We start from the raw sequence: 25,531 nt of genomic DNA, 5'->3' as shown, positions 1-25,531 counted from the left end.
TCAACATGCTTCTGCCTCTCCACAGTTAATTGACTACGTTGCAGCTTTCTTTAGCATTAATGCTAATTTTTAACATCATAACACTGCGTCAAAGCCGACGGGCACACTTTGGCATGCCCCTTTAAAATTTCTGCAGGAATTTTCTAGTTATGATTATTCTTCCTTCTTCTTGTCTTTTTTCCCCACATTATTTCCACTACTTCTTTGAAGGTTTATGGCTGCAGCAAAACATTTTAACCGTATCCAAGAGAGACAGATTGAGGAACTACTTTAAAAATGTGCACTGATAAATGAGAATTAGTTCATACTGGATCTGTGAATTATAAACAGGAATTAATTTAAATTTTAATTAATTAGGAATTTTCTAGAAACAAAACAAGAAATTTTGTTTTTCTAGCAAATTATTTTTGCTAGAAAATGTTTTAATTTTTGCTAGAAAAAACTCAGAAATTTTTTAATTAATCACAGAAATTTTCTAGAAAAAAAAGCAAGGACATTTCTGAATCTGAAAAGTCAAAAATGTTAAACGTTTGTTTATTTTTTGAGTTTCAAGACAAACTCAAAATGTTCCTATTTTTTTTCTAGAAAATGTCTTCATTTCATAATTTCTGAGTTTTTACTAGCAAATTTTTACCAGCCAAAAACTTGGTATTATATGATATCCTATGGTTCTTAACACTTCATCTCCTACCTGTGTTTTATTGTCTTCTTGTGTGTTCAGTTTCACTCCGAGTGGCGATGACTTTCGGTTGTCGCTGTCCTTCATCGTCCTTTGTCGATGTCCTTCAGAGGCAAAAAGCTAGTTAGCTCCCTAGCATATATTAGCAGCTAGTTAGCGGTAGCCTCAACTGCCTCGAGTCACAGGACGCAATAAAAATGTCTAAACTTTTGCCTGACAAAATTTAAGTCCTGTAACTTTTATTTATTTATTTTTTTTTTACATATTTGTTAGAACTGTCACGACAGTATAAAATCAGACAGATGATCTGCGAAAAAGCTTCTCGACCTCCTCCCAGTGCTTTATTGACGTTTGAAGAAATACACCGGTTCCGGTTCAAAAAAGAGCCAGCAGGAGGCTCTTGTGTCAATCGTCTTCAGATACACCCGGTTTAATGTGCTAATAGCCGAGAAAGAACTTACCGTGACCGGAAAACCATTTATCCACCGTCACCGGTGGCCATGCTAATTAGCCTTAGCAGTCATGGCTCCATTGTGATGATCTGTGTTTCTGTCGTTAGCATTGAAAAAAAGACAGACTCATTCAATTGTTTTTCATTTATTATCTGTCTCACGACATAGTGACAGATTTAACAAACATATAGAAAAAAAACTTACACACCCCAGCTTTAAAGCCAACTTTTATTTTGCTTAATGAATTTAAGACATTACAGACTTTGATACATTAACGTTCCGATGTTGTATCAAACTTCCAGACCACTGAGGTCTTGTGGTTCTGACTTCCCAGAATCAGAACAAGAACCAAACACAAAGGAGCAGCACCACAAATCTGGAACAAACTTCCAGAAAACTGCAAAACAGCGGAAACCTTCTTTGAATCAAAACTAAAAACTCACCTGTTTAGTTGCTTTTAAAGCATAATAAATGGAACATTGACCAAAATATTTAATGTGTATTTTAAAAATGACACTTGATATAATGCAGTGGCTATTACTGCATTATATCAGTAATGCAGTAACTGATATAAGTTACTGCATAAATCTTGGTAAGATTTTGTGCAAAAACACAAAATCTTACCAAGTAATTTTGGTCTAGTTTCTAGTGCAAATATGTTAGTACACATGAAATAAGACAAAGCTAACTTACAAGTAACTGTTTAAGGATGATATAATTCTGTATTATTGATGAAAAGTACTTGCTCCATTAGTGGATAATTTCACTTACAAGACATTTATTTTCCCAAGTTGTAAGTGAAATAACCTGCCAATGGAACTAGCACTTTTTCATCAATATAAGGGAATTATTGACCTAAAACAAGCTTATATATCTTGTTGAAAAGTTGCTTTTAATTTTGTTCTCTTATTTCAAGTATATAAAAATTTTCACATTAGAAACTAGACCAAATGGCCTAGTAAGATTTGCAGTGTATTGACTATATGGTGTTTATTTTTGTGTTTTATGACATAAAACACTTTGAGCTGCCCTGTTGCTGAAATGTGTTTTACAAATAAGTCAGTGAAACCTTTGTGAAGCTAATAATGGTGATTTTTCCTGCTCCAGCTATGACTCCACGCTGGGACACCGACATGAACTTCAGCATCACCGTCCCCGAGCTCTGCCTCGTCCGCTTCTGCGTGCGTGACCAGACGACCCTCTTCAAGAGCGAGTTTGTGGGCCAGTACACGATGCCCTTCACCAGTTTGAAGAAAGGTGAGCCACAGGGCAGAAGGGGTGAGACTTTAAGTGGCTGTGGGGAGATTATATCAGATAACACTGTTGGTCCATCATTGCCTGACATTCGCAGTGTCAGCACAGCTAAGGGCTACGCTCTGCGGAACGGATTTTTAAAAACATGGAAATGGTCTTATCTGCCTGTTTGATGTAACTTCATTTGCCCCCTAACCTCCTCCAGGCTACCGCTGGGTGCCTCTCCTGTCCCGACAAGGATGCAGTCTGGATCCGGCTTCTCTCTTCGTGTTGGTTTCGTATTAGTATCAATCCAAGATGGACTCTCTCTCACACAAAAAGTTTAGATACAACGATGGATGGATTATCTAGCACCCAATAAGAGCAACAAAATATCAATAATTAAGTTACACAATGCATGATTTTCTGATATATAAATATAAATTTTATTGACAAAATATGTAAATGTCTATTTTTACTGATGGCTAACAGTTACAGAAAAAAGAAAAGAAACTGATTGCGTACTGCTTGAATTTCTTTGGTAATCAATATTAATCCATATATTAAATCACACAAATTTTCGTCCAATAATCACCTTGAACATGAACTACAAAAACAACAAACTTGAGCTTCATGTTTTCTTGGAGCCTAATCTCAGGCTGAATTCATTAAAACAATTCTAACTTTAGTTTGAGTCTTTTCACTAGAGAGGAAAAAAAATCCCACGTTAAGAAATTACTGCTTTTAACAAAATCACAGTTAGCACAATTACTGTCCCCAGCATAAATCAGTTTCACATTTTTATACTTTTAAGTGATTCACAGTTTCAATAAACTTCCTTATTGGGGTTTAAATAATAAACGACAAGAGGGACATTTCCTTTAGCAGTTAGGCTGGATGAAACCTTCATCAAATCTCCATGACAACCAATGGGCACAAGTTGTTAGGCATTTAGATAGAAAAAAAGGCTCATCTGTCCCAGTACCAAAAAAAGTAATTTACAAACTCAGGCAGTTGATGCAGAAACAAGTAAAAAAAAAAAAAAAAAAAAAAAATCAGCTGCAAATGTTCATTAATTTGAGGCCTTAAAATGAAAAACGTAAGGTACAACACAAAGTTTTCATCTTTAATCAAACTTTTTTTTTTTGCTTTTAATTTAATAAGTTGGTGATTTGAGCTGAAAAAACATTTGGTGAATTTTACTGAAAACTAAACTTGAGCTCAACCATTGAGTGAGCTGAATGTTGTTGCTGAAAACACACACAGAAAAATATAGACAAAGATCATCAACCCCAAATATTTGGAACATTGAATGTTTTTTTTTTCTTGTCTTTTTAACTGCGCAGCCCAGCCCGTTACCTAGCAACCCCAGCAGAGTTCCGCCCATTACCTAGCAACCCCAGCAAAATTCCGCCTGTCACCTAGCAACAGAAGCGACGCTCCTGCATGTTTTGTGCAATTTGCTGTTGACTTACCAACCAGAAAACACTGGCTGCATTCTTGTTAATTGTGCAGGAGGCTCAACTTCTGCTGTTCAAAGATATACAGTTGTATAATTGTGCTTCTGCTTGCTACCATTTTTATGTGCAAGTGTAAACATCGAGTTGGGGGGCGTTGCCAGCAGCTTGTTTGGATTTAAAGTGACAAGAGGTCCTACAACAGATCTGAGCAGACATAAAACTCATCATCAAAGAATGATTTTGTGCAAAAATGTAATGAACTGCATAGACATGTCCTAACCCGTTAAAGGAAGTAATATGTCACCTTTAAAATACTGTGTGGAAAAAAGAGAGAGAAGTTCATATAAAGTAACTTAATGAAAAGAAAAACTAACTTTTGTGTCCCTGAGTATTTTCAACTTGATATTTTTAGCAAAACGTTTGGACACTGCTGACCTAGGGAGACTGTGTGTAGAAGAATAGTAAAAAAAAACTTGCTCTCCTTTCTGCTTCAAAACAGAAAAGTGTCCTATTGTCAAATGGTCTTTTACAGTAACTTAAAAAAAGACAACATTTATTTCTAAACACAGATTGTTTTTCCTCCCCGCTGAGTAAAGGTCGACTTCATGTAATGTTTTCAGTGAGATTATGCTGCTGCTGCGGCTGCGGCAACAGATACGTTTATTTTAGAGCTTTTAACACCAGAGGTGCCAACAAATGTGTCTGTGTTCTGTTGCTTTCACATATCAGGGCTGACAGTGGTGAGTGACACAGATTTTAATAACGCTACATGACCGCAGTCATCAAAAAATAGCAACCAGTTCCATTTCCATTCGAGAAACCCGTCAGGGAATATTATAAATAGTCTCCAAAGAGGTATATACATTATTGAGCTGAATCCAGTGCAGGGAAGTCTATTTCCATCTCCGTTCGTCACTAAATCCTTTAAATGAGGTAAAAGGAAAGTACGGGTCAGCAGGCCTGTCAGGACAGGAATGGCATCAAGATAACACGAAGACCCAGTTTGGCCCGGCAGGAGCGAGTGTGCATGTCGGTCAGAGTCGGTGCTCTGGTTGCCTCTGCGTGAACATGCGCGTGCCCGGCTGTATTTAAATGCCACTGATGGATAAAAACAGTGGATGGAGCGAGAGGGAGGCGGGCTGAGTGTTAACTCGGCCCCTCCGGCCTGAGATGCTGAGTTGTCATCCTGCTCACACAGTCGCCTCTAATTCCACTGGTCAAGGACATGCAGCCTGGAGGGACCAACATGCCTGTTCAGGTAAGAAGCAGACATCTTGACGCACCCCTTCACTCTTAATCTGTCACATAAAAACACATAAAGTCTCTAGTTTGACTCACTTAAAAAAAACAACAACAAAAAAACTAGACAACAAGCAGAAGCAGGGTGCCGGGCATGGCAGCCATTTTCATGTAGGGCAACATCCAGATTATAAATGTCCCCTATTTGGAAGAGGCCTAGGGTCACTGAAACAGGAAAACAACAAGAAAATCTGACTTTAACCTCAGAATTCTGAATTTTGACTAATCTTTTGTGATCCAAATTCAAAATTCTGAGAAAGAAATTGTCAGAATTCTGAGATTAATGTCAGAATTCTCTACCTGATCTCAGAATTCTGAATTTAATCTTCTGAGATCCAAAGTCAGAATTCTGAAAAATGTCAGAATTTTGAGAAAAGAGTCTGAATTCTGAGATTAATGTCAGTTCTCTCTTTAATCCCAATTCTGACTTTAATCTTCTGAGATCCAAAGTCAAGATTCTGAGAATAAAGATCTTTTTTCCTCCAGTGGCCCTAATCGTCTTCAAAGGTCCGGTTGGGTCACAATGTCACAACAACTACATATTGACAAACTGTTGAAATATTACAGCTTACAGTTTGAACTTCTTAGGATTAAATTATATTTAGCATCTTTTCACATTGTTTTAATTTTAACAGTACAGAACTAAAACTGATTTGTTTTCACCGATGAAATAATATTTAAGTGTACAGATGTTATCTTGACGTTCTGTAGCTCTGAGGTCTAGAGGGAAATGTGGGCACTACGCTCTTTCCTTCATAAATCATTTCTATAATTTTAATTTGATCTAAATTAATTTTTTTTAAAAAGATGATTTGGTTTATTTAACCATAAACATGCATTTTTAACATAACTTTAGCCAAAACTCCCAGCCAGTCAGTGCTTTAAATTCTGGAGGTAGGTTAACATAGCTTTTGTAGATAAATATAGTTTATATGATTTCTTATGGATAGTGTCCTGTATTTCCCTGCCTTGACTAAAAAATAACATTAAAATAAAACATATACAGTAAGTGTGCTGGCCCCCCCTGCTGGCGGCAGGCTCACAGTGCAGTCCTCGGGGTCAGATCACACAGTTCCCCAGGGGAAACCACATCTTCCTGTCCAGCAGTTCTTCTTCCAGTTTAATACTGGTTGCACCTACAAATGTCTTCCTGGCATTTCTGCTCTTCACCGTCACCTTCAGCGTGATCCCATCCAGCAGCGGGATAAAGTTGTACTCCAGCTGTGAGAATGAGGCAGATTTGTTTACATAAAGGTTGTTTTGTTTAATACACTTACATTAGTGAGGGTTTCACATACTGAACAGCCTTATAGTTCAGCATATTACTGTAAAAATATTTCATGTCTGGTTACAAGCATAAAAATTTGCATCCTCACTCAAAACATGCGTTTTTTAACATTCTCATCTGTCCAATTAGGCACTTGAATTTCAGTATGACGGCCATGTTTTCAAGATGTTTTTTGGTTTTTTTACCCTGATAAACCAATTATATTGCCATAATTGATTTATCATGACTTGGATGGACTTTATGACACATCATATGTTGAGGACTTTGGTCATTCTAAGTTAATGTTTCTCATTTGATCCTTTCCCAGTACTGTACAGGGTGAACTTTACCAGCTCATTGAAAGTCGGGTGGTCGTTGTTGCTGACCACCTTTGTCTTCCTCTTGGAGGTCTGCGCAGGGTCTGGTCTCAGCCGCGTGACCACGTAGGCATCAGGGTTTGAACCATTTGGCAGCTTCTGTCAAACAGCACAACAGCAGAGAACCCATTAGAGCCTGTTTTACGATATTTCATCAGAACACACAACTCTGTACAAAGAATGATGCAAACTAACGATGTTCTGCAGGTGTTTCACCAACACAGAGAGCTTGCAGTTTGAGTACGATATACGCAGCTGGATCTGAGGATCGTCTCCTGCAACACACAGAGCTTACATCAGACCTCTCTCCATCAGTCTTCAGTTATGCTGTGAAGGTTAGGGTGGGTCTACAGGCAATGCAAAACATGTTCATTACTCTTTCTTTCCAATTATACAACCGTACATCTTTGAAAAGCAGAAGTGGAGACTCCTGCACAACTAACAAGAATCCAGCAAGTAGTTTCTGAACAGTAAGTCAACAACAAAGTACTTGTCTTTTCCAGCAGCCATTGTACAGTGCACACAGCAGTTAAACCAGCTGACCAAACGTGCTGGAAATTCTCTTAGCAGCTAAGTGGACTGATTTGTGACGATACAGGGCCACCAAAAAGCATTAGTTTATTATATTACCAAAAAATGTCTGGGGTGGTTCCTTTTTTTAGCACCTTTGCTGCTTTTAAAAGTAGTAGAAACCCAAATGGAAGTATAAAATATACAAAATGTGAATTTTGGATAATAGATCCCCTTTGATATTACCTGTTCCCACATTTGTTTTAGCATTGGGACCGTCTAGAAACAAGCTGCACACATATTCATCCTGCAGGTGACACAACGAGACGTTTCAAAGTAAGAAATACGGATTTGGGAGGATTATGAAAAACCATCTTGAGACTGGATTAGACACTTACTCCCTTGCATGGCCCCTCAAAGAGCTGCTTTAAGTAAGTATTCAGCAGAGCCTTCCTCTTCTGTGGGGTAAACGACATTTGATACCAGCTCGGAAACCTTAATGAGATAAAAAAAAAGGGTCAGCTAATTAACATTAGTCAATACAAAAACAAGTAGTAAAACAAAAAATGGACTGCAATAATAAAATCTTACCACATGCTAATAGTCTAGTTTCTATTGCAAATATCTTAGTATACTTGAAATGAGACAAAGCTAACTTTTGATCAAGATATTGGAGCTTATTTTAAGTCAATAATTCTTTTGTATTGAAGAAAAAGTGCTACTTCCAATGGCAGATTATTAACTTCTAATAAAATCTGATGAACTAGTACTTTTTCATCAGAATTAAGGAATTATTTACTAAAACCAAACAGCTATATATTCATGCAAAGTCGCTTGTAAGTTTAGTATAGTTTGAATTGCAGTATAGTTTGTCTTTTACTCACTGCGGCAGCTTAGATTCAATGAAGTATGTCTGGAGCTTCTGGTGGATCAGTTCAAACTCCTTGAATGTCTTCTGACTCGTCAAAACTCCGTCATCAATTGTTATTCTCAGGTTGAAGGTCTGCAATTCACACACAGACACACAAAAACAGTCTGCAGCTGCATGGGGATTGAATACAGAGAATTAGTATAAGCCAGAGGCTGTTGCTGCAGACAGACAGATTGACAGGATTAAAATATTACCAGCTGATGTTTTTGTGTAAATGTTCTTGTGGGAAAAGGAACCAAGCAAATCTCTGAGCCTTCAAATGACTAAACCTGTCATAAGAAAACCTCTTCTGATCAAAGAGCAGCAAAACGCCCACAAATACCAAGATCACTCCACTCTACACCAGGAAAACAGGCTTTATGAGCTCAGCGTGTTCCTAGAAATGTTTCTACAGCAAACATGGAAGCCGTCACTCGACAATGAGCAGGGTTATTACTGCAACAGGAACTGTCAGCCCTTAGACACAGAAAACGAGGAGTAAATTTCTGTCAAAAAATAAATAAATCTGACATTTTGCAATTAATCTGAGAAATTAATCAGAAAAAATCAAAAAAATTTCTGCACTTTAGATCGAATATTTCTTTCTAGAAAATTTCTGAAATGAATTTTTATTGCAACTTTTTATCTTTTCAAGCAAAGAAATTTCCAAGTTTTTATTTTTTTTTAGGATTTCTCAGATAAATCTGAAAATTTCTGAGCTTTTTCTTCACAAATTTTCAACTTTTGTAGGATTTCTAGAAAAATCTTGAGTTTAAGCTAAAAATATTTTTGGGTTTTTTGGTCAAAATTTGCTCCTCTTTTTTCCTGGGGTGTCAGGATGTAACACAAAGCTCACACTCAGTGATGCTAAGAACACAAAGAACCAACATTTGGCCTCACCACAACTCGTCCCTTGACAGAAAAGTCCTGGATGACGACTTTCTGGATGTTGGTGTTGGTTCCAGGAAGGCTGTGCCGGCGTATCGTGTCTTGTTTCTTTGGCTGAACCATGGTGTGGGTGAAGAAGTTAAACTTGACAGCCACACAGTCCATACTCTCCTTGATTTTTCTACAGCAGAGTCAATCACTTGATTAGCACAACAGCAGACAAAATATACATCCTGGGATTACATTTGAGGTGATAATGTTACCTGGTAAAGTAGGAAGTGGCTTCTAGGTCTGTGTCATGAGGTCTGAGGTTGTTCAGGACGAACTGCAAGTCACTGAAGTCCTTCAGTTCTGGGAGTTCTGCAGAAAGCAGCTGGAAAAATCCACATTTTTAAGGTTCTGGTGCTCTCAGACAGACCGTCGGCATTTTGATGAAGATGTTTGTGTGTTTGAGGTCTTACCAGCTCCAACATGCTGAGTATGAGAGCAGAGCGGCTTCTGATGATGTTATAAGCTTCACAGCAGAGCTCCACAAAGTGATGCAGGCGCTGAGGCTTCTCTCCGCCGCCCGTGATGAAGTGCTGCATCTCAGACGTGAAAACGAAGGGTTTTCTGTCCCTGATGTCATGTGAGAAAAGAATTTTGCAGATTTATTATGTCTCTGTATTCTTTTGTTTTATAATTATCAACCCCTGGGCAGGACCTTAGACAGGGCGAACAGGGGCAGTTTGTGCAATAAATGCAGGTTTAACAAACATTACACTTTATATAAAACTCAAAGGGCCATATAAAGTGTGGAGTTTTAATCTTGTTACATATAGAGGGATTATCAGTCGACATCACCCTGAGTCAGCATCCAGTGTACTGCGCATGTCGCCTCCAGAAAGTAAGCAAGAATACTCTAATTATTGAAACTATCTACAATTAGGCTAACTAAATGATTTACAACTTGCAGCCAGTGCAGATCACGTCTCTCCTCCTGGCAAAGCACGAAGCTAAATGTTTGTTGGTTCTCCATCCTTGTTCAGGGCTGCTATTAGTAATTGCAAAACTAAATGTTGCTTTGCACAGCGTATTTTACCACGCTTTCATAAACAGTTGTTGTTCTGTGACAACAAGCTGGATGATGTTGAAACAGCAAGAGAAAGGTGAGTAACCATAGCAACCAGCAGCAGTTTAAAGGTCAGCTTGCAGGCTCTTTCTGAAGTCAATTTGCATGCATATTTGTGCGTTTACACATAAACAATCTCTTTATACAATACTCTATTTTAAAATTCTGACGTTATAGTACATCTTTTTGGGACCAACATGTAGCTGTGAGCTGTTACAGACCTCCTGCTGATGTGTAGGCCTGTCTGTTAATGAGTACAAAGCTTTTTTTTTTCTTTGTTTCGGGCATCAACACTGGCTCTGTCCAGGGGCCTTTATCCTTCTAGATCCGGCCCTGATTATCCCCACTACATTCCCTTTTCCACCAACTTGCCTGGGTATATTTGCAAACTTCTGTGGGTTCCCCATGATTTTGCTAAAGTCAATGTGGAACATGTGTCCGCTGTGCTTCAGCATGATGTTGTCATTGTGGCGATCGCAGATCCCCAGGATGAAGGTGGCTACGCACCAACCCGCACATGACTGGATGAAATTCGTCACCGCCTGCATGGCACAGCAGAAGGTTGAAACAAACTGACAGCAGATATACCTAACGGTCAAACGTCCGCATTGCCTTAAGGTTCAACCTTTTCGTAGCCTTCTTTAGTTCTGTTCAACATGTGGAACCATTTCTCCAGCGTGTCGACTCGAAGCGTCCCACTCACACCCCACTGCTGGTGAATCTTTCCCAGCGTCACGGCGTCTGGTACAACTTCCAATAGACCTGATGATCACAAGCAATATAATTAAGGACAATCTCAGAAAACATGGAATAATAAGCCAATAAGAGTCCTTTACCCTGAGCTTTGCCGGTAGAAACACACCGGAACGTAATCATCTGCAGGTCCAGCCCCTCCTGGAGCCAAACCCAGTCCATCACACGGACTATCTGAAGGATCAGCATGTCCTGACGCAGGTCGTCCCCCGTCTGAAAATCAGATTGTGTGTAAATGTGAGCAGAATAACAAAAATAACAAATAACAAAATATATTCATTAAATTTTTTTGCACAAAATCATTCTTAAACAGTGAGATTTCAGTCTGGTCACATCTGCCAATTTTGAGCTGTTTTAGGGCGTCTTGTCACTTTAAATTCAAATAAGCTGCTGATGGCCACGCCCCCAACACAACGTTTACCCTGCATGGAAATGGCTGCAAACAGATGCGCAAGTGTTAAGTCACGTGTGTCAAACTCAAGGCCTGGGGGCCAAATCTGGCCCACTGTAGCTTTTAATGTGGCCCTCTAGACTCCAAGCTACATCAATAAGTCCCTCCAGTTTTTCACAAATTCATAGCATTCAAACAGAATCAAGCCTCCACATTTGTTTCAGATTTTTACTGCAAATTTCTCTCAAAATTTGCTAAAAGCATTGGGTTTGAGTGATGTCAAGTTATAGTCTGTGACCAATATGGCGATCAATAAAAAGTCCCATTTAACAACACACAATAGTACAAAGATCGTAAAAATTCTTTACAAATATTTCTAAATTAACACCACAAAATCTGACAAAAACAATCAAGAAATCCTGGATGGACTGATCAGTGTGAAAAGATGTTCAATATCATTTAATTTTAAGAAATACTTGTTGAATGCTGAAACAAACAGCTGTTTAACGATATTTTATCAATACATTCTGGCACAATCGGCCCTTTAAGAACATTCAGATTTTTAATATGAAAATGAGTTTGGCTCCACTGTGTGAATTCAACAACAAAACACTCGTCTCTTTAGTGGATATTGTACAGCACATACCAAACGTTCTGGAACTCAGCTTGGGTTGCTAGGTGACATGCGGAACTTTATAGGGGTTGCTAGGTAACATGCTGGCCTTCTCAGCCAGCATGTTAGGTGAGGGTTAATTTGTGACATTACATTCTGGAGGTTTTTGAAATGGCTCGTTTTCCAGATACCAAAAAAAACCATTAACTTTTTTTTTTAACACTAACCGGCTGGGTGTTATTTTTAAGCACTTGGGTTGTTTTTAGAATCAGCAGAAACCCAAATGGAGGTAAAGAAACATTCAATTTCAGTTTTAAAACATAGTTTTTGGGTACCACATCTGGATGCTCGAAAAAGCCACAACGAAATCAAGTGCAGACAGACAGAAATATGTTGAACCTCAGTGAATCCATGACATTTTCAGCTGGAGAAATTCAGATAACATTCACCAAATGAACAGCGACAAAGTTCAGGTTGGTAATACATTTGTTAAATGTATAAGAGGAAATATCACGTAAGCAAACGTTAGCCTAAAAAAACAGGTTTACCAGGGGCAAACTATGCTAAATTCAACTTGTGTTGTGCCATTATTAGGAGTTATGATGATATAAAAATCTTGTCAAACAGCCAGACACAAAACACACCAGAGTCAAATGGCAGACATTTGCTGGAAAGCTGTAAAATCTGCAACAAAGACAGGCGCTTCTCCTGAAAACAGACATTTTTTTAGTAAACTACTGAGACTGAGAAAGTGTTGATCTGAATCTTTTTAAATACACTGTGGTCTCAATTTCACTCTAAGTGAGAGAACTGAAAGAGAAATTAGGCAGAAACCATAAGAGATATCAAAAAGCAGTTTGTTGCCGTGGAAGTTTATGATCGTCACTAACCTTGCAAATGACACTGGTGGTTTTAGCCAGAGAGTCTTCACAAATGAATGTCACCCCCAGAGGAGCAGCGTTGGAGCTGTAGAACTTACATTTCTACAAAAAAAAGCACAGAGGAGTAAAAACCACGGCAAAACGCTGCAGATGATACGCAGCATCATGTGGTGCTGCAAAAACTCTAAAGTTTTTGCAGCAAATACTTGGTCTAGAAACTAGACCAAGTATTCTTGGTCTAGTTTCTAGTGCAAATATCTTAATGCACTTCAAATAGTAGATAATTAAAGAACAAGTAATTTTTCAGTAAGATAACAGCTTGCTTTAAGTCAATAATTGGGGAAAAATTAGTTGTTTTAAGTGAAATAATTTGCCAGTGGAACTAGTACTGTTTAAGAAACAATTTTATGGCATTATTTACTTAAAACAAGCTCTTATATTTTGCTAAAAAGTTACTTCTACATTAATATTCTCTTATTTCAAATGTACTAAGATATTTAGACTGGACACTAGACCAAACCCTCTTGGTTAGATGTTGTGTTTTTGCATGCTTACATCCAAGTTGACAGCTTTCACACTGACTGCAGCATCTAGAGGCAGACGGCAGGTGACGCCATTTTTGAAAAACTCATCAATAACTCCCTTTTCTTTGTCCAAAACATTCTGCAAAAAGAATCAAATGGTGCAAAAATATAAAACCAAAGAAAATACGTAACCAACTATTTTACCGCTCTGATAAAAGGCAACTTTAAATGTTTCTTACAAACCTTGCGTTGAGGCTTGTCGGCAGAGTAAATTTTTTGGGCCACCTGAACGAGAAGTTGCACCAGATGGGATTCGTGCTCCAGCTCCTTCCTCAGCGCTCGGCCACAGCAGCGCATCAAGGCAGCCTGGACTTTACTCAGCCAGCTCTGGAAGTAGCAGTCAGTGTGGGTATCCTCCAGCAGCCTGCCGGGATATTTAAATCATAACATGTGAACAAAGGGATCTGGAAAAACAGAGTTTGACATATAAATACCAAAAACATTTAGATTAACGCTTGAAGGCCAAGTCTCAAATCTCCACCTGGATATTTTCTCTTATTTTAATTGTACAAAGTTCTTTAAATGGTCTGTGAGTAAATACTTTTGCCCATTTCTTCATAGCAACTGAAACTTTCAATATCTAGCAGTTATTTACAGTTTACCATCTATTAAAACAGTAAAACGTGCTTCCTGCAACGGTGGGAGTGAAATTACTGCAATAACCTGATATTGGCTGGAAAGCGCATGTTTCCCCTTTCAGAAACAGTTGGAATTTTTCAGATAGAGCTAAATATTGCAGTTACTGTAACGCAAAGTTGGCTGGTAAAAATGTGTCATCAGTGAAACATTTTGGGGTTGATTACAATTTTTGGTTTAGTTTCTATTTCAAATATTTTAGTACACTTGAAATAAGACAAAATGAATGTACAGGTACTTTTTCAGCAAGATATAGGCGCTAGTTCTCAGTAATTTTTTTAAAATTGATTTTTAAAAAAGTACTAGATCCACTAAGAGTTTTAACTTATAACAACACATTTTCCCCCATGTTATTTATCATCAATATAAAAATAATTATTGGCTTAAAACAATGCCTATATCTTGCTGAAAAGTTACTTGTGTTGTTTTATTTAACGTGTAATAAAATATTTGCACTAAAAACTAAACCAAATGTTTGTTTTTTTTCAGTGCAGGTTCTGTTGGTTCCTAATTTTCTTAATCATATTGGATCTAACCAGTGTGACATTTTAAGTCCTGTACAATTTTTGATCAGGCACAATGTGTGCACAGCTGCTTCTTGTAATGAAATATATTATCTAAGTAGAAAACATCTTATTTTAATTTTAATTTAACACATAATCAAAGTCCTTGTGCTTAAAGTCCGACTGACCAGTACAGCTGATGAGCAATCCGTATGTTCTTCAGGGATCGGTCCAACAGCAGCGTCACCAGAGGCCCGTCAAGCTTCCACTCGCTCTTCAGAGCCTTTAAGAACAAAACAAAACAAAAAGGTTATTCAGTTATCGATATCTGACAACTTTCTGTAAACTCTGAAAACGTTCTGTGTTACTTTCTTTACCTGGACCAGCTGTGGCAGAAACAACTCCAGCTCTCCATCTGGAATCTGAACAAAATAATCTACCGCAGCTTTTCGGACCGTTTCATCTGGAAAACTGAAAGAGAAGTTTTAAGAAACAAGATTTACATACGTTTTAACAGGATGGCAGGTTTCTTAGCTAAGAACAGTTTCTACGTCAGTAAGGCTAGAACTGCATGAAATACCACAACAATATTTGCAATCTATAAAAGTAACATTTAAAAGTAACAAGAGGCCTTTAATCAGACTAAACTTATGATATTGAGTGATATTTTACTTGTTACTTTCTTCAATGTGAGACATTTAAAAACAAAATCTTACCAAGTAATATTGGTCTAGTTTCTAGTGAAAATATCTTAGTACACTTGAAATAAAACTAAAATAACTTATCAGTGAGATATCAGAGTTTGTTTTAAGTTAATAATTTCTTGATATTTTTAAAAAGTTCTAGTTCCACTGACAGATTATTTCACTTACAATCTGGGGGGAAATGTCTCGATACAAGTGAAATAATCTGCTGGTGAAACTAGAACTTTTTCATCAAAACAAGCTCCTACATCATTCAGAAAAGTTACTTGTAAGTTAGTTAGTCTAATTTTAAATGTACTAAAATATTTGCCACAGAAACTAGACCAAACGTACTTGGTAAGATTTTGTGTTTTTGCATCGCAGCAAACTATTTGTGGAAGAGCAGGAGATGATTTTATGGCTTTAGTCATAAATAATTTCAAATCATCCAAGTTAAGTGGAACAACTTGATTAAAAATAATGTTATTACATAAAAAAAATCTGCCATGATATCAGGAGAAAATCTGGAAACTTCCATTAGTTTGGTTCATCCTCAGACACAATTCTTCTGATCTTTGAAGTTTTGACTGAAACATATTTCACAGTGTTTTTATCTTAAATGCAAAATTATAAATTTTTATACAGTTTTGGCTTAATTACTGCTCTGAATATGTTATTCTTTCAGCAAATTATATCTTTTTGAATCTATATACTCAAGTTAACGATTAATCAATTACCAAATTAGTTGGCAATTATTTCAATAATCGATCCGTCATGATTAATTAGATGAATCGTTTCAGTTCAAGTGCGTTTTGATTAGAAACGTGTTTCAACCCCACAACAAAACCAGGTAAGAAACTCGCTCGTGTTGCCCGAGTCTTCAGGTAAGAATTAAAAACCAACCGAGGCATATTGTTTTCCATTTTCTGTAAAGTCGTCGTGTTTCTGTTTACCTGGGCGTCAGCAGGAAGAGAGCCTCCTCTGGCAGATGAATGGGCCAGTTCTCCACCACCGTGTAGATTTCTGTCAAGTCCTCAGGATGCCACCGGGGGACGCCACCGAGAAGAAGGTGGAGGAACGTGCTTCCTTTGTCACTGCAGGAACGTTTGTCCCACAGGAAAGACTTCTCATTTTGTGTCAGGCTGATGATGCAAAGAGAAATCTGTGAAGGGTTTATGTAAAAACAACAAAACCCAGCCTGAATTCCTGATGCTGCTACTTACAAGGAGAGGCAGTACTTTTTGGAGATGTCTGATAATTTCCTTTGCACTTCATCACAAGGATGAGTAAAGTTGATCAAGCCAGGAAGAGCGATGGGTCTGTGGTATTCCCACTCACACTGGTCGTCAAATTCAAGCTGTAAAACAAGATTAATATGTGAGGAGGTGTTTTGATCATTCAGTTAGAGAGGAAGGTTAGGGCCACTGAAAAGAAATCTGATGTTTTACTCGTAATTTTGGCTTTTTTTTTTATCTCTTAGGTAAAAAGTCAGAATTCTGAGATTGAAGTCAAAATTATGACTTTTTACACAGAAGATTAAAGGCAGAATAAAGTCAGAATTTTGAGTAAAAAGTCAAAATTTTGACAAATAAGTCAAAATTCTGAGAAAACTTAGTGTCGTCTTCCGTATTGAGTCGGTGTGAGGTTGTGCTGCCCGGTTCTCACCTGCAGTATGACGTCTTTGGGCTGCCTGTGGCTGTCGGACAGGGCAGGAGACGGAGGGAACGGCAGCTCAGGAAGAGAGGACATGCTGAGCAGGACAGCTCCTCTTACCAAAGTCCTGAACAGACACAGAGCAAAAAGTACAATCTACATTCAACAAACAGAAAAAAAAACTAATAAAATGAATTATGAAGTCTCTGTGAACAAAAATGTCCTACAACAAAAGGGCTACTGTATTGGCTATTGGTTAATTTCTGTCAACTCATCACATTTGGTTTCTTGTGTCTTATTCTGCTTGGTGCATCAACCAATCACAGTCCCTAGACGACAGGGTCACACCTAGCAACAGGGTCAACCACATCTCCTCACTAAGACGGAGATTTCTGCCAACTGACTGAGGACTCAATGGCAGAAACTTTTAGTTTAATTATAACACTCTGAAAATATCCCTCTGCCTTATCAGAGCAATGTGAAAATTAACAAAACATTAACATTTTTAAACATGTGATCGGTCAGGTAGTTAGGGCTGGATGATAAATCGATAATAAATATCGCGATAAGAGACGTGATCAGTATCAGTAGATGATAGGTCTGGTAGAATATTCAATGATTTCACTGAACTCTGACCCAGAACCGCACGGCATTCTGGGAAATGCAGGCAGAGGGAAGCCTTTAGCGGCTCAATTTCTCACTGCCAGCTTAGGATGGTGGAATCAACTCACTCTTTGGTTACCTAGCAACTCTATCACTCTTTGGTTACCTAGCAACTCTCTAGTTCTTTAGTTACCTAGCAACAATGGTCTTTAGTGAAAACTGGATAAAAGAGGAAAGATCACACCACCAATTTGGCATTATTTCAGATATTTAGGACTAAAGAACTAATTATTATCAATATCGACCGACATGAAGCTCTTATATCATGATGCGGTTTTCAGCCATATTGTCCAGCCCTACTTTTACGTTTTTTGAGGTTAGTAACGGCTTACAGGACTATTCACGATCTGTAAACCTACCTGTCGCTGTACAGGGGCAGAACAGCCCAGCTTAAAAGTTCTGGGTTTCTCCCTCGCTTCGTGCCTTTAAGGCGAAATGTCAGCATGCTCTCATATGGCAACTCACTGACTCGAATAGGAAACACCATCCTGAAATTTAAAAACAACAAGCAGCCTTCTGAGTGTTTTTCATCTTTCAAAATATGCATTTAAAATAAAAAAATCCCTCAAATCGTTATGAACTCTGGCCCTTACAGGCGGTTGCAGCAGATGTTGTTTCCTTGCGAGAAGGCCGTGCTGATATTCTCCGAAACACCGGTCTCACAGATCTTTTGTTCTCCGTATGTCAAGTCACAGGAAACGGAGAAACTTTCATAATTACTGTAATTGTCAAAAGGTAAAAAATAAAGATTTGTGCCTTATTAGTTTCTGTTCTGGATGGATGAAGGAGAATAAGTCTGAGCGTGAACATACGTCAGCCAGCTCGGGTTTAGTTTGTAGACGGAAATTATGCTGAACTGCAAAATCTCCTGATTTTTATCGACATCATCGGTTTGGGGTGTGCCGATAAGTTTGTGGGATCTGAAGTCTGACTGGAAATTGTCAAAATATATCTGCAGCACTTTGAGCAGAGCCCCGTAGAGCATGACCAAGGCTGAAATCAGAAACAGAACGGGTCAAAACTTTAAACAACCTCACTAAAACATCTTCTAGTTCTGAATCAATGTTAGAAAAGAACCATTAATATATGGAAGAACATTGTTTTGTGTGTCTAATGGACCATTTCTGTGTTGATTTATTTATTTGTGTTGCTCCTTTCGTTAAACATCAATTCAACTTTAATTAAACTCTTTAAAAACTGCTTTGTAAATATCTTTTCATTCACATACAGACAACTCTGCCTCTGCAGAGACTCACCAGCTTCACACTCCATCATTTCTTCTTGGTTCTGTAAAGAGAAATATGTACTGTAACTATGCACAGGCGATTAATGACATATTATGTCATACAGCAGCTATAAGCTGTGGACTGTGTTGTGTGACATCATTATCATCCCATTGGGCTGGTCTGGTCTGATCCATAATCAATATCATGATATAGTGAGCAGTTCACTTCGATAACAATACTTCACAGCCGATATCAATGGTATGATTCCCCTGTATCAGTTTTCGGTTATTTTAAATGCTACTGTAACTGACTTTTAAACTACAGCGTCTGCAAATAAATGAAGAAAATGCGCACTTTTAGTTGCTAAGTGTTATTGGATAAATAAGCACGACTGAAGGAGTTTAGAAGTATAAAATTGCTTAACTTCCAAATGTCCTTGCTGAATCCAAAATGTTGCTGAAGGTTTTTTTGGAAGTGAGCAGCTCCACTGCCGCCGCTTCAACATTTGAAAGTTTCTCCATTTTCTCAACTTCAGTTTCTTCTTCTTTTGTATTTTATTGGTGGAGGCAACCAACTGAGGGTACATTTACTGCCACCTACTGGACTAAAGTGTGGTCATCCTCTTTGTCTCTCGCTTCTAACTGGAGGGGGCGGAGTCACGTGACTATCAGGGTCTTAAAGGGGCATGAACAGAGCCTACGGAGCTACACACTGATGCAGTGTATTATGGGAATTGTTAATAAAGAAAAAGGACTAAATTCCCATAAAAAAAACTCAGATAATTTTAGGTTCATCTCAGAAAATTTCCCCAAAAAACTTCAAAAAAGTTGAACATTTAAAATTTTTTAAGCTCAGAAAATTTCTAAAAGTCAAACATTTTCGACTTTTGACACTTTCTGAGAAAGTGAAAGTTTCTGAGATTAAATAGAAATTTTCTGAGTTTTTAAGGTGGAAATTTACTCCCTCCTTTACTCTCTATCTACGACGGTACTAATACACCATCGTGATAATCACACTCATTGCCAAGTGATGGCTTTCTGGTCTCTCTGCTGTAGAAACATTTTCTCAGTTTTAAGAGTCAAAAATTTTATATTTGAAAATTTCACGAGTTCCAAAAGTCATAAAGAAGATTTAATATTTTTTTCTAGAAAATTTCTGAGATTAATCTTAAAATTTCAGATTTTTTTTTACTTTTCAAACTCAGAAATGTTAATTTTTTTCCAGAACATTTCTGAGATTAATAAATTAGTGGAAATGTATTCCCCAGTTTTTTCTATCTACAGTGGCCTTCATAATGCACAGCCAAAAACAACTTTCATTTCAATTTTTAAAAACACCTAAAATACCGACATGGGCAAAATGACGTTGCTCATCGTCAGAAATTTCGGTGCGAGTTAATTTTCGGTTTATTATTCAGGTCAGACCTACAACTGAAGGAAACCCAGGAATAAAGTGTAAACCACACCATTGTCTGGTTGCATTGGAAGCTTCTACAAAGGAAATAGATAAAAATAGCGTAATGATTTGTGCTGACTCATGCTCAGAGAAAATGAAGCGTAACAGGTTTTCTTCCAGGAATACTCCGCTTTTAGCAGCATCCATCATCTCCCCCTCAACTCTCAGCATAATACTGCCAAAACATACATGCCAAATGTGTGGCAAACACCTACCATATTTACATGACTGATTCGATTAAGGGCACCAATGGCATCCTCTAGCTCCTGACATGTCAGCCCAGATAGAAGATTACTGATGACGCGAACATTCGTCACAACCAGAGGGATATTCTTACTGCACTGCAGACACAATAAAGACTTCAAACATTAAAATGGAAGCTTTTCCATGAAGGCAATAGAGACCAGACTGGTTCTTTCCTCATACCTTAGTGCTCAAGAGTTCGTTCACATGTTTGTTGAAGGCACTGAGCACATTCCCCATGCTCAACCTGAGGAATGATATAACACACACAGACGTCAGCCTGGTTGTTTTGTGCAAACAGCGGCTGACTTGAGCTACGCTTGACGCAGCTACCGAAAACAAACAAGAAATGGACAGTATGTTGTTTGTTAAAGTATGTTTTAATCTCACTTTGCGGTGCAGTGGACGCTGACAGTCCGCAGGAACTGGTGCAGACTGCATTCAGTTTTACCATCTGCAGCCTGAGAAAACAGTAACAGATGTAAATAGCTAAGTTTAAGAATTATGAATTATGTGTACATTGGAAAAAAGTTGGTAATTATTGTTATTCTGTGTATTTACAATTGTCATTCATTATTATTATTATTATTATTATTGGTCTGTAGATTTTCTTGTCTTATGATTTTCTTTGTAATAATTTTCTTTATGTAATATAAGTTATTTGTTTGTTCTTTAGCACAGTGTATTGAACAGGAATATGAATACCACAACATGGTTTTAATTACAAATTTCTGATAACTATTGAATCAGTAAGTAATACATTGCGATAAAGGGAAGGATTAAATAAGTGTTCACGTCTTCCAACTCCTTCTCAAACAGAAGAGTAGTGATAAGCTAAATGTTTCGATCTTAGCTACGTATGCACATTTTCTCTAATTGATTTCTTGCTTTTAAAAACTTGTTTGAAATAAATGAAGAAAAAAATACAAATTAAGTGAATTTTGTTTATACAGAATAAACCCTCATGCGTTCCCATTCGGCATAAACAGTTTTCATTCACTGGAACTGGATCTAATATTTAAGATCCAGTTCTTTCTGGATCTTAAATACCAGCATTTATGAAAGCATGTGTAAACAAAACAAAGCTTTAAAATAATCAGGGTGGAGGTTTACAGCCACAATCACTCTGATGGCGACATTCTGGTTTCTTTGTGTTTGCAAGAGCAGAATTTCAAGATTAAAGATAAGCCCGACCCTTGATGGGCAATCATTTGAACCGTCAGCCCGACCAGGAAGGGAATTTAAATCGACTCACATCTCTGGCAAGATGGCGGTGCAGATTGTTTACGCGAACCAGTCGAAGATTGATCGCCTCTTTTGTTTTGAAAAACAGCTGCACTCTCTCATGCATGCCAATAAATTCTTCACTACAAAGAAAACAATGTGAATTCAGAAAAGCTCAATTTAACTATATATCTATGAAAAAAATCAACATTGTTGACATAAACAAAAAGCAGAGACAGACTCACTTTGTGAGGAACTCCTCAGAGTCACAAAATTTTAAAACATAATCCCTGCTTGTGTCAGCGGTGCGGTCGAGCAACTTGAAGTATTCATCTATTAGGTCCTTCACCTTCTTGTTCACTGATTAAAAAATAAAGTAAAGGTTACACAATGGACAATCTGTGTTTTTAAGAGTATAATAATTCAGTTCAGGTCTTAATTAACTAACTAACTAGCAATCAAGTTAGCTAGCTACCGATAATGACAACGTTGTGAGCTAGCTAGCTAGCTAGTTCACTCACTCACACAGTTACTTATTTGTTTGTTTGCATCTGTTAATGTTTTTTATAATATTGTATAAAAATGAGTTAAGAGATTAAATGAAAAATCTGCAGAATGCTGACTTTTTTTATCCGAATAATCATCAAAAATAGTCGATTAGTAAAATAACCGTTAGCTGCAGCCCATTTGTGATGACAGGGACTTTACCTGGGGTGGGAATGGGAAGCTTGATGTCGTCGTTCTCGGATATAGTGACTTTAACCTCCTGCTGCAGCAGCGCAGGGTGGATATTTAACAGTCGGCCCCATACTACACCCGAGTTGTGAATCCAGTCGGTGTGCTTGTATCGTGACATCAACCTGATGGAGAAGCCAAAGAAAACAGTCTGAAGTATGAAACATGACTAAAGAAATGATTAACCTTCACAACCTGCACAGAGCAAATATCTTAGTACATTTTAAATAAGACAACTAACTTACAAGTAACTTTTCAGCAAGATATGAGATTGTTTTAATCCAATAATTCCTTAATATTGATGAAAGAATGCCAGTTCTTCTGACAGATTATTTCTCATTGTAAAAACATAAAATCTAATAAAATCTTGGTTACTAGAGGAAACATCTTAAAACACTTGAAATAATATAAAACTTACTTATAAGTAACTTTTCAGAAAGAAATGAGTTATATACGAGTTAGATTTAAGTTTGGATTTAAGATGAAAAAAGTGCTAGTTCATAACATGTATGGGAAAAATATCTTGTTTTAAGTGAAATAATCTGCCTGTTGTACTAGTATTTTTTTCATCAACATTAGAGAAGTATTTACTTTAAAAAAAAACAAAGTTCATATATCTTGCTGAACAGCTACTTGTAAGTTAAGTTTGTTTTATTTCAAGTGTACTAAGATATTTGTACTATAAGCAGGAAGATTTGGTAAGATTTTGTGTTTTTGCAATGAACGTATAAGACATATTCCCCATATTATATGTGAAATAATATGTACTTTAACATCAATATTAAGGAATTATTAAGATAAAACAAGCTTCTATATGTTGCTGAACGGTTACTTGTAAATTAGTTTTGTCTTAATTAATATTAAGACAAAATATTAATATATTTCAATATTGTGATATTTGTACTAAAAACTAGACAAAAACAGTTGGTACGATTTTTTGTTTTTGAGTGTGAAGAACAGCAGGAAACTACAAAAGCTGCACTGATGTGTCTTACTGAGATGTTGCTTTGCTGAAAGCAGCCAGATTATTGGTGCTGCCTTCTGGAGAGTCTATCAGCCTGATAGCCCAGGGATCCTAAACGTGAAGAACATTTAGTTATTTTTTTTGTAATTGAGTAAAGTAGATACTACCAACTCATATAAACAGTCATGACATGGTGACAGTTTCAACAAATGTGTAAAAAAAATAGTTTTTAAAATAAAAGTTGCATACTGCAGCTTTACTTTAGGAGTGCATTCATTAAGCATACTCACATAATTGTGTACTTCTGTGTTGGATCGCATCAGTTTATGAGTACGCTGGTCAAGATCGAAGTAAAACCGATTTCTGCTGCGGTCTCCAGGCGGCGGGTTGCGCGGCGGCAGAGGGGGCGGATCACGCCGCACCTCGGTGGGGATAGTCGGAAGCCGATGTCTTGGTGGAGGTGGTGGAGCGCCGTCCCGGATCCGCTGGTTGGGATTTCCTGCAGGTCCAGGCTGCAGAGCGACCCCAGGAATCATGGTCTCATACTTAGGCTGAGCACCATGAATGGATTCATAATCAATCATCAAATCGTCTCTCAAAGGACTCGGCTCGTCCGTGGTGAAGGATTCACCTTGATCATCCATATGATTTCTGGTTTTTAGGCTTTGGCTGACGGTGTTTAAGCTTCTCTGCTGGTCCTCACTTCATTAGAAAACAATATGAGGAGCTAAAAGACAAGACAAAACAAATCAGAGTGAATTACACTGCAAAAACACAAAATCATACCAAAGTATTTTTGGTCCACTTTCTAGATCAAATAACTTAATACATGTTAATTAAGACAAAAGTAACTTACAAGTCACTTTTTAGCTCATTTTAAGTAAATAAGTCATTAAAACATAAAACTACTGCTACTACTAGCACATTATTTAACTCATAATAATAATTTTTTCTAATAATTTTTTCTAAGTGAAATAATCTACCAGCAGGATGACAACCTTTTAAAACCAATATTAACAAATTATTGGGACTTAAAAAAAAGTTATTTGTAAGTTTGTTTTGACTTAATTTTAGTGTATTATCATATTTACATTAGAAAAGGGATCTAAAATAAGATTTGTGTTTTTGCAGTGTACATTAGAGCTGGCAACGTATTGCAGCACCGTAAAAACATAAAATCTTGCCAAGTATTTTACGTTTAGTTTCCATTGCAAATATTTTAATAAACTAGAATTAAGACAAACCTGACTTAAAAGTAACTTTTCAACAAGAAATATAAGCTTGTTTTTAAGTCAATATTTCCTTAATATAGGTGAAAAAAGTTTTAGTTCGATCGGCAGATTATTTCACTTTTAACATGGGAAAATGTCTTTTTATAAGTTAAATAATCTGCCAGTGGATTAGTAATTTTGAACCAACATTCAGGAATTATTCACCCATAACAAGCTTCTATATCTGTCTGAAAAGTTACTTTTAAGATATGTTTGTCTTATTTTAAGTGAACTAAGATAGTTGGACTAAATGACCAAAAAACTTGGTAAGATTTTGTGTTTTTACCGTCAGGAAAGTTGAGAGAGCCATTTTATGAGCAGCTTTACTGACAACCTGAAGGTTTATGTTGCTGTAATCATTAACAAGATTTCAAATCCTAGCAGGAAATCCACCAGACCGCGCCGATAAGTTTCTGGAAATACCCTGAAACTCTTCAAAACAAAACTGCGACTAACCTGTAAAAACAACCCTACAAAACAAAAGTAACAACATGTCAAAAAGAAGATTTAACAGAGACCACAGTTTAATGTTGGTCGACTTATGAGATGTGGAAGTTAATGTTTTACAAAGTAGAGACTGTTTGTAAGGTAAAACTTACGATTAGAGGTCTGATGTATTGACAGCCCTTCTTATTGGAGGTGAATTCCCGATTGAAGCCATGCTGAGCGAGTCCGACCTGTACTGCTGCTCCCTGCTGAGCGCCTCAGCCCTCCCCCCCCTCCACCCCTCAGCCCAACTCATCCTCAACAACCCGCCCTCTGCTGGAGAAACCTAAACACAACCACCCCCCTTCCACTGAACACGTCATTTAAAAACTACCCAAACAAACTTCAGAATCCTACAGATTCAAATACATTTACCTGGGG

General features: G+C 37.4%; 2 protein-coding genes and 1 long non-coding RNA gene across 6 annotated transcripts in view; 1 reads left to right on the top strand and 2 right to left on the bottom strand.

Annotated features, from left to right (window-relative positions):
* LOC103466389 (uncharacterized) overlaps positions 1-1,231 on the bottom strand; it is a 5,912-nt gene extending 4,681 nt beyond the window's left edge. Inside the window, exons 1-2 of the long non-coding RNA XR_533940.1 lie at positions 1,141-1,231; positions 692-783 (exon numbers count right to left, since the gene is read on the bottom strand). This is a non-coding gene — a long non-coding RNA (uncharacterized LOC103466389). The remainder of the gene's footprint in view (positions 1-691; positions 784-1,140) is intronic.
* LOC103466390 (1-phosphatidylinositol 4,5-bisphosphate phosphodiesterase zeta-1) overlaps positions 1-5,441 on the top strand; it is a 24,220-nt gene extending 18,779 nt beyond the window's left edge. For all 3 annotated transcript variants that reach the window (XM_017305107.1, XM_008411925.1, XM_017305106.1), the window contains exons 11-12: positions 2,239-2,388; positions 2,591-5,441. In XM_017305107.1, the coding sequence (XP_017160596.1) occupies positions 2,239-2,388; positions 2,591-2,670 (230 nt within the window). In that variant the 3' untranslated portion in view covers positions 2,671-5,441. The remainder of the gene's footprint in view (positions 1-2,238; positions 2,389-2,590) is intronic.
* A 65-nt stretch (positions 5,442-5,506) lies between these two features.
* Positions 5,507-25,531, bottom strand: part of pik3c2g (phosphatidylinositol-4-phosphate 3-kinase catalytic subunit type 2 gamma) — a 23,034-nt gene continuing 3,009 nt past the window's right edge. The window contains exons 1-33 of one of the 2 annotated variants that reach the window (XM_008411927.2): positions 25,264-25,358; positions 23,684-24,120; positions 23,425-23,504; positions 22,403-22,554; positions 21,940-22,054; positions 21,726-21,837; positions 20,861-20,931; positions 20,654-20,717; positions 20,443-20,568; positions 18,803-18,833; positions 18,359-18,539; positions 18,140-18,265; positions 17,906-18,034; positions 16,896-17,010; positions 16,454-16,587; positions 16,184-16,372; positions 14,925-15,018; positions 14,736-14,830; positions 13,592-13,772; positions 13,380-13,487; positions 12,834-12,926; positions 11,023-11,152; positions 10,812-10,948; positions 10,559-10,728; positions 9,537-9,693; positions 9,339-9,448; positions 9,088-9,256; positions 8,162-8,280; positions 7,676-7,772; positions 7,524-7,584; positions 6,963-7,042; positions 6,741-6,866; positions 5,507-6,344 (exon numbers count right to left, since the gene is read on the bottom strand). In XM_008411927.2, the coding sequence (XP_008410149.1) occupies positions 6,183-6,344; positions 6,741-6,866; positions 6,963-7,042; positions 7,524-7,584; positions 7,676-7,772; positions 8,162-8,280; positions 9,088-9,256; positions 9,339-9,448; positions 9,537-9,693; positions 10,559-10,728; positions 10,812-10,948; positions 11,023-11,152; positions 12,834-12,926; positions 13,380-13,487; positions 13,592-13,772; positions 14,736-14,830; positions 14,925-15,018; positions 16,184-16,372; positions 16,454-16,587; positions 16,896-17,010; positions 17,906-18,034; positions 18,140-18,265; positions 18,359-18,539; positions 18,803-18,833; positions 20,443-20,568; positions 20,654-20,717; positions 20,861-20,931; positions 21,726-21,837; positions 21,940-22,054; positions 22,403-22,554; positions 23,425-23,504; positions 23,684-24,037 (4,068 nt within the window). In that variant the 5' untranslated portion in view covers positions 24,038-24,120; positions 25,264-25,358 and the 3' untranslated portion in view covers positions 5,507-6,182. Of the gene's footprint in view, positions 6,345-6,740; positions 6,867-6,962; positions 7,043-7,523; positions 7,585-7,675; positions 7,773-8,161; positions 8,281-9,087; positions 9,257-9,338; positions 9,449-9,536; positions 9,694-10,558; positions 10,729-10,811; positions 10,949-11,022; positions 11,153-12,833; positions 12,927-13,379; positions 13,488-13,591; positions 13,773-14,735; positions 14,831-14,924; positions 15,019-16,183; positions 16,373-16,453; positions 16,588-16,895; positions 17,011-17,905; positions 18,035-18,139; positions 18,266-18,358; positions 18,540-18,802; positions 18,834-20,442; positions 20,569-20,653; positions 20,718-20,860; positions 20,932-21,725; positions 21,838-21,939; positions 22,055-22,402; positions 22,555-23,424; positions 23,505-23,683; positions 24,121-25,263; positions 25,359-25,531 lie in introns of those variants that run through there. The other variant, XM_008411928.2, reaches the window with a different exon arrangement.

Source organism: Poecilia reticulata, linkage group LG6 (assembly GCF_000633615.1).
Source record: "Poecilia reticulata strain Guanapo linkage group LG6, Guppy_female_1.0+MT, whole genome shotgun sequence".
Taxonomy (NCBI): Eukaryota; Metazoa; Chordata; class Actinopteri; order Cyprinodontiformes; family Poeciliidae; genus Poecilia; species Poecilia reticulata.
The sequence above is the reverse complement of the archived record's forward strand: the minus strand, read 5'-3'. Positions and strand labels throughout refer to the sequence as shown.